This window comes from Temnothorax americanus, unplaced genomic scaffold (assembly GCF_048541705.1).
Source record: "Temnothorax americanus isolate GAGA-0224 unplaced genomic scaffold, ASM4854170v1 Scaffold33, whole genome shotgun sequence".
Classification (NCBI taxonomy): domain Eukaryota; kingdom Metazoa; phylum Arthropoda; class Insecta; order Hymenoptera; family Formicidae; genus Temnothorax; species Temnothorax americanus.
Window position 1 is genome coordinate 1,936,402 of NW_027509475.1, and position 13,351 is coordinate 1,949,752.

The following is a 13,351-nucleotide window of genomic DNA, read 5'->3' on the forward strand; positions in this document are numbered from 1 at the left end:
CCCGTAGAAAGAAGATTGCTTGGAATTTTATTTTAGACGTCAAATCGTTTGGGACAGGGGTCGGCAAACTGCTCCGTTTATTTCTGTACGGCCCGCGTAATTATTGCTGTTGTATCCTGAATCTTTCATTGATAATAAATTGGTTTTCTACCTTGTTACACAGAGTGTTTTCTAAGGAAGTACAAAAGATTGATGGGGATATTCCGTGGGTTATTTTAGGAAGAAACGGTCCTATAAACATATGCCCTAAACTGCTTTGTTTTCAAAATACAATGTGTCAAGAAAAAAAATGAAAATTTCGAAAATGTGGAAAACGTTTAAAGATATTTTATTCAAATTTGGTATGGCTACGTGTGGTATTAAGAACCATTTTCAGTACTGGTTTTAAAACTGGACCTAAAAACATTTTCAGGTTCACCAGAGGTGTGCGTCTTTGACACCCTGTATTTTTAAAACGAAGCAGTTTAGGTTACATGTTTATAGTACCTTTTCTTCTTAAAATAAGCCACGAAATATTTCCTTCAATTTTTTTTACTTGGGAAACACCCCGCAGTGGCTACATAATGCTAATCTTGACCCGCAAAGCCTAAAATATTTACTACCTGGCACGGAAAGAATAAGCTTGCCGACTCTTGGTTTAGGATGAAAAATGCTTAAACGATTGACTCTCAAGTATCAATTGTCGTCCCGTTACCTGGCAGCTCTCAAATCGTCATTTGTCACGTCTCGTCTATCGACAAAACCGAATTCCATTAGATTTTACAATATCCGTATGTATATATAGGGTTGAAATTTGTTCGCTCCCGGAGCGTTGCTGTTTAAAGTACCGGCATTCTGATCGGCAATCGGAGAATGGAATCCGCTACGGAGATAAGAACCAGTTTATCGGAGCGTGGTCCACGGGAGGGCCGATATTGCGCCGCGAAGCCAACGTTTACGATCGGAAAAAGGAAACCGAAGAGATCTCGGGCACTTTCGCGACCATAGAACTATTAGAACTAACGTTCCGTTACGTCACCCGAATGGTAACGAGGGTGGCAGGACGTATACGACGAATCCCCAGTCCCCTGACTCCGTGAGTCTCGCAACGGGGAGGAGAAAACCAGCTGGTTTAGCCTGCGGGTAATGTCTCGCAAATGTTTGAGTTTTCGTTCCGAAGGCGGCAAAGATCGCTTACGACCGTTTGATGTTTTTTTTGCGGTGGCCATGGTTGTCAATGACCGGACCTGTACAGGTGGCCTCGGCGAGCAGCTCGGTGGGTGCTAGTCCCACGGGATCCGGCGTTCCGGAGACCCCGCTGTCCGTCAAGAGTGCCGGCGCCAGTCCACCGCAGTCCAGCGGCAAGCATCTGCACATTAACCTGGGAAATCAGTTCAGGGCGGGTGGCTCGCTGCCGAACGTTAACAACAATGTCAATTGCGGCAACGACGCGAAAGAGCATTCCTCGCCGCATCCCGGCGCGATCCACTCGATCGACCTTAAGGTCTGTACCGCTCATTCCCCGAACGAAAATACATCCCACAGTTGTTGTTGCCCCGGCTTGTTGTCTCCTGAACGTTTCGTTGCACCCACCCCCTCTCTCTCTCTCTCTCCCTCTCTCTCTCTCTCTCTCTTTCGAACGCACCCTCATCTCGTTCCACGGAGAAAAATTTATTCCAAGTCGCGTCAATTCGTTTCGGAGATTATTGGTTCAGGCACGCGTTGCCTCAGGCTTATTCGAAAAGATCTCGGCGATCGAAAGAGTCAATTTTTGGCCAGGCTTTATGATATTTAGACTCGAAACGCAAAGGTTTAAATTATCACGTTTAAATTGTCAGAGCTCAACAAAGTTCGATTTGGAGTTCCACATTATTATAAAGTAATAATTTTGTCATGCGTTTCGCGTTGAGACTCATCTATCATCATTTCGAAAAGTTCTCTAATGAGAGCTTCTTTTAACAAAATGAAAAACTTTTCTCCGTGTTTTCAAGGGTCGTTCCGTACTGCAGAACACCTTGCGATTCGCTTTGTTTCGCACCAGATTCCAGTGTGATTACGAAACTTATTTCGAATAGCGCATAATGTAATGTCTTGCTGTTTATTTCGTTCGCGCGCGTATATGAAGTAGGAAATGTTTGTATTGGCAAATATCGATCACACCCGGTGCACCCTGCACCGAACGCAGTAGGAGTTGTGTCGACCGTAGCAATTTCCTTTTCGTAGTGATCTTCCCCTCCCTTTTTTTTCTTTTTGCAATGTCCTCGCACAGCAATGGAGTTGCATGGCACGTTACGCAATAGCACGAATTACAAATGTTCCCGATACTGCATTGGGCACACCACCGTAAATGTATTTGTGTAGTCGGTTATTTTTAGCAACAATTAAATTGATGTGCCTGCGGCGACGAGCGAAATAGCTAAAGCGGCGAAATAATTAGAATTATAACAACGCGCGCGGTTTATGGTTAATTCGAGATGCGACTACCTATGCCATATCGCGCCGATGCAGGATGTACATGATGCGTATAATATTTTCGCTCGTGTTACGCCAAAAAGAACGACCGAAGGTTTTATCGTGCGCGTTTTGAACTCTCTGTGACCTTTGGATCATGTCTGCATCGTATGCAGCGTCGCGTATTCGATTAACAATGCAGAAAATATTTTAATTAAGCTGCGCAAACCAGAGCGCAAATATTTCATGTAAAAAAGTACCTTTTTAAAATGTAACAGTACCTTTTAAATGTAACAAAGGTCAGTTATCGTATCTATGCATAATTATTGTTATATTCATGCAAATATCTCCTTCCGAAGGATTTATGGGATGACGTAGAAAGTCACGAAATCGCGACGACCTTATCCCGCGGGAAAAGTTTTAACGAACGTAAACTAAACCGTCAAATTTCAAGCAGCTTAGGAAACTTATAATGGATTTATTAGCAAACTAATTAAAGATTCATATGGCCAGATCCAGCGAAGTGCTTTGAAAAAAATATTGCGCGGAAAAATTTGCAAAATAATGTCATTTAGTCTTGAGACATTGTTTCCAAGTCAACAGCAAAATGTACTTAATGCATTTAGCAATTGTGCATTATTCGAAGCAATAATTAAATTACCTGGATCAAGTTTTCTCGTGCCCAGGTGGACTGAGAAAATTACGCGATGCCATTTCAGATACGCGATCCAATGATGAAATGACACAATATTTTTTCCGCATTTGATGCTATACACCGGTCGCCGTACCGTGAAATCACAAAGTGTGTAGGAAATTTTACGGCAAGAAGAAAAACCGCAATTATGTGTGCCGCCACGTGTAAACAAGTAATTATTTTACATGCAAAGTTTTCGGAAGTATACGTGGAAAGGAACGATTGTTATAAGTATTAACGTGACATTAAGCTAATAACAGTCTAATTGACTATAATCCTGTTAATGCCTTAATGAGACAAATATCATTAGAAGCATGACGTATTCATTAATACTGTTACTGAATTAACAAGATTATTTGTAGTTAGAATTAGCTGTTAATTGATATTGTTAATACAACGTTATTTTTTTCCGTGCAGATTATTATATAAAATACTTGCGTATATATAAAATATATGATTGTCGAAATTATGGCGTTGTTCGACGAGGGAGATTCTTATCTCGTACATAATTGAAGGATTCTAATATATACCAGACGTAATTCTCAAGTTCGTAATTTGTTAAGTCGACTTTACGTATAAAGTCGTTTCTGAAATAGACTTACAAATTACGGACTTACCTCATTTTTCTATTGGTAATTTCAATTTCAATCGAGATACAATCCTACAGCTCTATAGATTTCCTTTTGATGTTTTACACACTTCACGTTTTTTTCTTTAATAAATCTTTTCTCTCGAAGCGCGCGCGCGCGCGCTACCGTATCTAATTAACTTTTGCTATGTAATTTACTCTTTCTTCTTAATTCCTTTTAATTAATTTGACACACCCCGTTTCACGCTACACGCGACATTCCGCGAACATCGAGAAAGTCAAATGGTACTGGAATCAAAGGCGAATAAAATCATAAAAAATTATTTAATTAAACATGGACTCATAAATAGCTCGTAATTATGCATCGATATCTCACACCTCCCCTTTAATTTGCTACTACGCTCGAATCTGATTTAGTTTCAATGCATATTTATATAGCTTAGCCAATATTTTAATATCAAACATAAACATTTTCTACAAATTTTATTCATGTTAGGCGCCGCATGGCGTGTTCATAATAATTACTTACTATTATTGTTATTACACAAATCACATTTTTTAAATTTACGTATTTCGTATCCCTATAGGCTACTTTTTTGTTCCTTATTTTTCTTGACGAAGCAAGTTGTTTTACTTTGTTACGCGCGGGATATGTTGGAGAATGGTCGTCGCATGGTTGTGGAGCAAATTCTTCTCCCATGCGTCGAATTAAACCATAAACCACAGCTGTAACAATACATTTAAACGTATTAATTAACGGAAGAAAATGTGTAAAAGACATTTCACCGATCAATATGGATTTAATCGCATAAAAATGTATGCTAATAAGCAATAATAACAATATTAATAATAATAATAATAATAATAATAATAATAATAATGATAATAATGATAATAATGATAATGATAAATAATAATAATAATAATCTCGAGTTAAAGAATAAAGCTCTTAGCTACGATCTCATCAAGAATTATTAAAATAAGTTTATTTACCTCTGGTACTGTTTCTTGGACGCATTTCGCCACTTCGAAGATCTTTTCGCACGGATCCGCGCCGTCTGAAACATCGATCGAATCAGAGAACGAGAAGTTCGAATAAAATAATAATAGAGTAACAATACACAGAAAATTCGTGTAAAATGCATTTCGTTCACAACGTACCTTGCTTAGCGCATTTGTTCAAAATCTTGGTACCTATTTCCAGAAATTGCTCCGGGATAACGCTGAGCAGCATCTCAACTTCCAAATTACCTTCTTCGTCGACCTAATCGGCGAAACGTTATCGTTACGATATCAGTGTTGCATTTGACTCGTCGCGCGTAATAAGCTAGGGTGATATTTCGAAGAACATTACCAAACTGAAGGCGTCGAGGAGGCAGTTCATGTAGCACGTTATACTCCGGTCATTCGTGAGCTTCCCATCGTTAACTTCGTCGATCAGTGCTGTATCGCGGAATTGAAATATACCCGTTATAATTGCGAAGAGACGAGAACTTTGATATCGAGTGGTGGGGGGGGGGTGAAGGGACTTTAAAGTTTAGCGCGGGACTTTTATTGGCCAAATGTTGATCGCGCTATATTACTTAAATCGCGCGCGGAGCTCGCACCTTGAGACGTTCCGTGTTCGGCCATGCACCGTTTCTTGTCAGCTTGAACCATCTCCAACATTTCCGGGGGTATCCAGTCAGGTGGCTACGCAAAATCAGAATTTATTACGAGCGCGTCGGACAGCGGGTAGGTATTCTCCTCGCGTGTCTCGGACTTTAGCACTATTCTCGACAAGTCGCGCGCGCTCGTCGAATCGGCACATCACAATGGGTTATATACAGCAGTGGGTCACTGCCGATTTATCGTCGCGTTGTTCCCTATCGAGCGGGGCATGGATCTGTTCCGCGGTTTAAACGAAAGTAAGCTGAAGGGCGCTTACCCCGGCGGACACGTAAATCGCCTGTAGCAACACTACGCCGAGGATCACCGACACGTGCATCGTTATTGCTTGATCGCTCGCTTGGCACCTCGATATGTCACTTTTCTACGGCAAAATGTACCAACCGCGCCGGTCGTCGGCGGTTTTTATAACGCCGCGACAACGGGATGTGGGCGTGCTCGATAGAGGGCTAATGCCATATCCTTCGCTTACCGATTGTGGCTCTTCGCCGTTAAATCGCCGATTAAACCCCCGGCTAATTTTCGACTCTTAACGGAAGCGGTGCAGCGCGCAATTACGTGCGTCCGCGACCTTGTGTGTATCCTGTGCATACGCGCATCTATACGAACACACGCTCGGCTTGATGCGTGGAACTTTTCGATTTTCATTCAGTAAACAGTTAAACTGGGATCGGAAATGCTAGATAAGAATTTTTTTGTCTACCCTCGTTTTACGCAGACGCTTTCCCTCGATGACGCTGTCGAATGGGGACGTAGCAATTATTCTAACAAAATATTTTTAACTTCAAACGCGAGAGCTCTAATTTGATACATCAAACAACGTAATATTTCGTGGAATTTTTAAAAAGTCATAATTGAATAAAAAAATAACGTATATCTTGATGGAAATAATTCCGTCGACCTTTGGTTTTAATTTTTCATGGAAATTGTAAAACTACACTTGAAATATTTGCTTTAGGCTAAATAACGGGAAGCACTTAATATACGTAATTAACTCCATTGAACCTAAGCCGGAGACGGGCGCTTATTCGGTTCAACGCACGACCCTATGGTGTTTTCAATTCCGACTCGATTCCGACATATTTATTGTTGGAGTCACAATTATAGACCGTAAGCCGTGTGTGCTTTTCATTGTTTCAACAATTTAAATCACACGCCCGCGCCATTGTGTTCGAATTTATCATAAGTCGAGTTTGTTTGCAGAATGTTTTTTTTAGAATGTCATAATACGGCCATTTTTAATTAATTCGTAGTAACATAAAAAATGATTGACAGAATATTTTTCTTTATTTTACGTAATATTATCGATACCTATCAATATCTAAACGAAGTCCGCTGATAATGCGGAAGATACACTTGCACGAAACGATGTCGTAACCGCTGAAGGATACAATGTACGCAGGGATTATCAAATTACCTGAATTATAAGAATCAACATGGCGATGCGAAATCACCAGGTATGATAATAACTGAAAATTGGCTAATTTCGTTTTACATTCGAGGGAAAAGGAAAAAATCGAAGCTAAAAAAGAGATCGTATTAACTATCGTACTTGCGATACACTAATTTGATACTTCCGATCATATTATCGCCGTAATAACTCGGAATTATAGATCAGACTTTGTATTGTACGATTGCTGCAATTTGTCAATGATTGTAATTGTTTGCTTATACGGAGGCTGCAATATGTAACGCTGCCGGAGGTAATAAACAAAGGGGAAATTCGTATTTCAGTTTACGGTACACGCGCACTGAGCACGTATCACTCCATATAACGAAGCAATTAAATCGCGAAACGAGAATGTAATATCGTAGCTGCTTCGCCGTCGCGTTATTATCGAACGTTCGCGCATACAAGTCTTTCGCGAGGCGAGAACAAAAGACGAAACATTCTCAAATTTAACCGCGTTAAATCGAATCGACGAACCCGCCTGATTGACCTTCCATTACGCGCTATTTTCCTCGTCCACTGACAATCATTGAAAATTAATTAGATTACAGATACAACGTAATTCGATTGACGGCGCGCGTTTTAGACGGTTGATACATCAGTCGGATTATGCGCGGCAAGTGCATGTTAAAATTACGTGTTATCGAAGAAAAAAAGAAACAGATTTAGAAATTGAAATATTTATTGCTAATACGATGCACGAGAAAGTAAGTTCAACGCCGACGAATGTTTTTCATGGATATCAATAATGAGATCTGTAAGCATTTTTTTCGAATCGACTTTTGTTTTAGCGTTTCAGCTGAAACTCAAAGGACATATCGCAAAATTGTATGTAATTCGAACGTGGTATATACGGTCGAACTTCTTTAGTTTTTAGCTGAAACTCATACGACGTATCGCGAGATTGTATATGTAATTCGAAATAATGTAAAGCCGTGTGTTTCTCTCCTCGTATACCAAAAGACCTTGCGAGGTTTCCTGAATAAGTGATAATACTTTGCGAGCTGTCTTATAGCTCCGCGAGAAATTGATCGATCAACGCAGGACAATGGGAAATCGTTGTGTTTAGTCTACGAGTATCACAATGCCACGGAGAGAGACCTGTGCTTATTAATATACTCCGACCTTGATACAGCGCTTGGTTTGAGGGTAAAACGAGTCCTATGTACCGCTTATATCCCGCGCAAGTTTCTATTACCGGGTTAGCGCGACAAATTGCCCCGGCATACGTTTCTGATACCCGCGATTATCCCAAGTCCACGTACGGATATCCGATTATCTCTATTCAAAAGGATCCAAATTCGTCGATCCCGATAGGATCGAGGCTTGAGTGCGATAAAGGAAATATAAAGATCCGGGAAGTTGCCAGCAAGATAGTCAAGGTCAAGTTTCGATCGCGCGAGAAAATGCACCGAGGCGGTCTTATCTTGGGCGGTCTACCTCTCCTCGCGGATGTGCGATCGGGGTCAAGAGATTCCTCCCGGGTTCTTACCCCGCCGCGCCGCTTCGATCATTCCGGTCGCGCCTCCCGAGGCCGGCGAGGCCTGGCCGTCGTCGTTGTCGTCGCGATTGCATTCGCGTCGTCTTCTCGCTCGTCCAACTTTCTCGCGCGCACAACGAATCGATCGAATTTCCGGCGGATTTCTGCTCCTGCGCACGTGCCGTGGCGCACCTATCCGTCGTTCATGTCGCCGCGCCGCGACGAGAGCCTCGGCGGCACGGCTTAGCCTTGCGCTCCGATCTCTGTCAGCGCAATCTAATTGAATGGCAGCCCCGTGGGCGATAAGGCGTACCGTACGAGCCTTCATTCTCGGGATAATATAAATAGCAACCTCGGAATAATATCGTCGTAACTTCCACTTGCTTTCGGAGCCACGTCTAACATCCCTCCCCATTCAAACATCTAATTCAAATACCTGGGCAACGCGTTAATATTATCATGATTTTCAAGCACGTGGCGTGGAAAAGCTGGGCTGAAGAAATATTACTATTGACTAGGAAGAACGCACAAAATAATTATTTTGCGATAAGACTTTTGAATTTAAAAGCGGATCGGGGAGTCGGCCGCTATCTCTAACTTTGCGCTTTTTCATCAAGAGGTCCCGCGGGAAGGAAGGATTTTCTCATTCGCTTTCCCGACACGGTGTTTCCGCAGCCTTTAGAGTTCTCCGCACGGCAGGATATTCCTCCAACGATGCGAGTAACCACGCGCAAGCTCTGGGGGCACAGCGGAAAACAAACGCCAGCGCATACACGTGCTTCGGGGCAAGTGTGCACTCGCATACGAAATATTGATCGCGTTACCTCATGCGGAGGTATACTCGCCAGTTTCATTCGTTCCCGGCGTGCCGATTGTTACGGCCGTTGCTGCCGCGGCGGCCGGCGGTGGCGGCGGCCGCAGCTGCACCCAGCTTCGATCGTCGCGGTCCTTACGCCCCCCGCGAAATTTTGCGGGAGAACGTCGACGCTCCGCTTCTCTGCGGAGATTATATACGCGATAACAACGCTTTATTGCCTTTTTGTTTGCAAAACAAAATCTGAGATCCTTTGATCCGCCCTTCATCCGTCGCACCCCACGACACGGCAATCGATTTTCCACGGATAACGCTCGTTTCGCATCGAGATTCCCGGGGATTATGTCCGCGTGTGCTAACGAAGCGATCTCTTTAAGACCTGGCTATTGACTTGTTGTTTCTCGCTTGATCCGCGAGAAACGATGGTTTATGAAATTCAGAGAAGAGCACGTTATGGATCGATCCTTTGCGTACGGTTGGACGGAATTCCGTGCTTCAGCTATATGGCAGGACGTGGAAATTCGGTCAGAGATGCCGCGTGCGTTCTGTTTCTTTCTTATCAATCGACAGGCCTTGATGAATGGCGATGGGTATCCTCGTCGAAGTGGGTCATCGCCGTCGGGAGCTGGCAGACGGCGGCGTAGCGTCGTGACGACGACCGACGACGACGACGACGTGTGTGTGGGTGGAGCGAAGTTGTCATTAGAAGGCAAGGGTAGGGACCTAGGTCGCTGGAGCACAGGGAACTACTTGCGGGAGTAAGAGGGGGCGGGTGGTCGTAAAAGGAAGCTTCTTCTTCCGCGACGATCGGCTCCCGACCTCTTCAACGCGTTCCGTATTTCTCGCCCCATTCATAATGTCTGGCACGTCCTCGTTCTGCAGACTGCACAAAAATACTTGGTCTAACTCGGTCTGACCCGCCGCCGTTAAGATCTATCTTCTATTTACGAAGATTTCATATCCGTCACCTTTTTTCTAACATGTAACCCGCATTAATCTTTAGCGATTAATATTTTGATTAATATTCCGCGTGACCGTTGCGTCGGTGCCGTTTACATTTAAGCTCAAGTCTTGTTTTGTGCATTTTTTATCTCCAGGAATATTTCCAAAAGTCGAAAGTCTCCAATTTTAGCCTAATTTCTTTTTGCCTGCCAAAAAGTTTCATCATCTCGCGTTACGTAATATTATCCAGTAATACCGAGGGTCTTTGATTTTCTCGTTGAGAAAATCTTTACACGGCGTGAGGGGCTCCTTCGCTCCATAATTTCTCATTCCACTGCACCGTTAGCGATCCGACATCGGACGGTCGACTTGCATAAGAGGTCAAATGAAGATATAATTACAACCTGGAAAGTGTCATCGGCGTTCGATCGAACGGTGTGTCCTTGAATATCATCTGTGAAAGTCGAAGTACATAAGCCGGATAAATATTTAATAGCGGAGTATCGTGGCTCAAGTCCAAATTAAAGTTCGTTAAGTCGGGGAAAAAGTTGCAACTTTTTCGGCCGCGAAATTTTTCTCAGCGTCAGGATGAAATCTGTCGTTTTGTAGCTATGCGGATGCTTTATTATTTTCGCGGGCATAAAATCGATACTTCGTATTACGATATTAATTTTTCGCTGAGAGTAATTATACCGTGAATCTGTTCGATCGTATACAGGCCCAAGATTTTCCCTCGTATTTCCCTTTTTCTCTTCGTTCGGGCATAAACCACGCGTATCGACGCGTGCACGACCTTCGAAAACGGTTCTTTTGCGTTACTACTATAAAAGAGAATTTAACAGATTATTGCATTCAAGAGCTTAAAAGATTGCCCTGAAAACACAATTTTCCAAATAAGATTGCATTCGCACGATTTCTTTTGCTTATTGCGAAAGAAGATTGAAGCTGAAATATAGAGAATTAATTAATTATAAACTTTATTCGATTATTTGCAACATAAAATTGTTTATTAATAATAGTAATTTTTTATAATAGTCTGCATAAACACTTAGATGAGATATATTAAATCTACAAACATATTTTTAAATATACATCTTTTTAAACATTTATTTATTTATTTATTTATTCAATCACTGCCTTGCGGCTTCGGATGGATATCTTTTTAAACATTTACGTAGTATCTTTCGTCGAAAGAAAAGATATATAGCGAATAATACGGATACGAGTATAAACCGCAAATGGCTAATAGAAAGTCGCTGAAATAAAAAAACGACTAAAGGATATAAAATATATAAATTATTAGTAGAAAGTCGCCAAGTTTTGCGTTGAAAACTTGTTTCTCTCTGTGAGTGAGAGATTCGAGATCAGGGCTGGATTTTCACGTGAAAAGAATATAGGCGAGCTCTATCTTTTCGGAGATTATGCAAAAATCTGAAAAAAAATTTAACTATTTATTATTATTCGCTAGACGAATGCGATCTTTCTCCTGTCTGCATTCTCACGTATCTCACAGAGTTAGGATCGGAATAAATTTAAATTCGGAACAGAGTACCTACGCGACGTGCAACATAGCGCTCGAGCGCTTTGCACTCCGCGAGCTAGGCGATCGGGATGAATAACGATATATACGTTGCGGGCGCAACGTGTGTGCCGTTTTTCTTTGACAGGCTCTCCGCTCGTCGGTAATCTCATTCTTGAATATGGATAGCGGAGTAATTACATTCTGGCTTTCTCGTGCGGCGGGATGTGAAACACACGGGAGGGAAATCGGCTGGCGGCGACGCGACGTATGTAACATTGATCGCGAGCCCTTGTAACTTGTAACCCTCAATGTGCATCGCATCCGTCACACGTTGCTCTCGCGAGACCAATATTGGCCTCGTGTCAGGAGTATGCAGGTAGCATAAGGAAAGCCCGGGAGTCGCTGTCGCGCGCGTTCATTTCAATCACCGGCACGTGCCGACACGCTGCGGACAGTAGCGACGACGAGAGGAGAGAGCCGCGTATTCTCTAATCTATTGAAACATTGAGAGAGACGAGAGAGAGAAAGAGAGAGAGAGAGAGAGAGAGAGAGAGAGAGAGAGAGAGGTGTATGAAGACACATATGAAAACCGCCACAGCGCTCTAAGTGATAAACGGCTTTAGTCGCCTCACACACACACACACATTGTCTTCAAATAGGTCATTCGTTTCTACCCTAGGATGACAAGGTATTTTACAGTCGGGAAATACACGGTGTTCAACGGGAAGACTGTCTAAAAGAGCGCTAACGTAGCTCATACTGTTTCTCTCGTCGTTTACTCTCTCGAAGAGTGAAATATCACTTAAAACGAGTAAAATGCAAGTGTAAAGAAAACTGAAAATTAAGCCTGTGCACTTCGAGTGATTCGCCACTCTAACTATAAGAAAGAGTAAAATTGCGCCATAAGTTGGAGTGAAAGGGCACTCTTTTCGAGTGCAGTAGATCAATGTTCACAGGAGAGAATTATGCATGTCACTCTACAAATTTGAGTAGAAAATTTCACTTTGTTAGAGTCATTTTTCAGTCGATCTTTAGTGAATCGTGATTTACTGTATATAGCTTTAGAGTGAGATCGTATATATATCACTCTGGGTAGAGTAGCCGCTCTAAAAATTTGAGTAAAAAATTCACTCCCCACCTTATGAGTGCTTGAATTTATTCAAATTAGAGTAACAACCCTCTCTTTTAGAGTGACTATCGCAATTACTCTAATTTCTAATGTATTAGTGGTGAAATTACTAATTAGATTTAGAGAGTAAAAGAGAAAGAGTTAAGTGGACGAGGAATCGATCTGCCGCACGGAGGCGGTTGATTGTCCTCGTTTAACTTTTCGGGCGAATATGCTAAATTCGCGAGACATGGACATGGCTTTTATTAACGTCGACACTAATTGAAGGTATGTTTCTTCAACGAGCGCGACGTTGGTCGATGCGCCACGCCGCGCCGCTCCGCGTCGCGCCGTCTCGTGCGACGCCCACGACCCTGACATTGGGAAAGTTGTGAATGGAGACGTCGACCCGCGTGGAGTTCCTACTTCATTTCCAGATTTTCGATATAATTAATAAAGTTTCGGTTTCTTTATCTCTGGGAGATCCGACGTGTCCGAGATCCGACGTGTTTAGCACGACTGTTCGGTACTATCTCAGTGTCGTCCTAGAAAAACGCAAAATGTGGAGATTTCCTCGCGTTTCACGAGAGGGAAAAAAAGAGAGACTTCCGATACATTTTTTCCCTTTTTCGAAAGTTAACAAATAAGAAAGCC

General features: G+C 42.5%; 2 protein-coding genes across 12 annotated transcripts in view; one reads left to right on the top strand and one right to left on the bottom strand.

Annotated features, from left to right (window-relative positions):
• The window catches only part of Crtc (CREB-regulated transcription coactivator), a 38,938-nt gene that overhangs the window by 1,805 nt on the left and 23,782 nt on the right, over positions 1–13,351 (top strand). For 10 of the 11 annotated variants that reach the window (XM_077413626.1, XM_077413631.1, XM_077413627.1 and 7 more), the window contains exon 2: positions 1,235–1,483. The exons of the other annotated variant lie outside the window; for it this stretch is intronic. In XM_077413626.1, the coding sequence (XP_077269752.1) occupies positions 1,235–1,483 (249 nt within the window). The remainder of the gene's footprint in view (positions 1–1,234; positions 1,484–13,351) is intronic. 11 annotated transcript variants of the gene reach the window in all.
• Positions 4,180–5,801, bottom strand: Obp1 (odorant binding protein 1). Its single transcript, XM_077413645.1, has 6 exons — positions 5,641–5,801; positions 5,321–5,405; positions 5,068–5,156; positions 4,875–4,977; positions 4,707–4,771; positions 4,180–4,439 (listed from the first exon to the last, which is right to left on the bottom strand). Exons 1-6 carry the CDS (start codon positions 5,698–5,700, stop codon positions 4,422–4,424), a joined length of 420 nt encoding a protein of 139 aa, XP_077269771.1. The 5' UTR covers positions 5,701–5,801; the 3' UTR covers positions 4,180–4,421.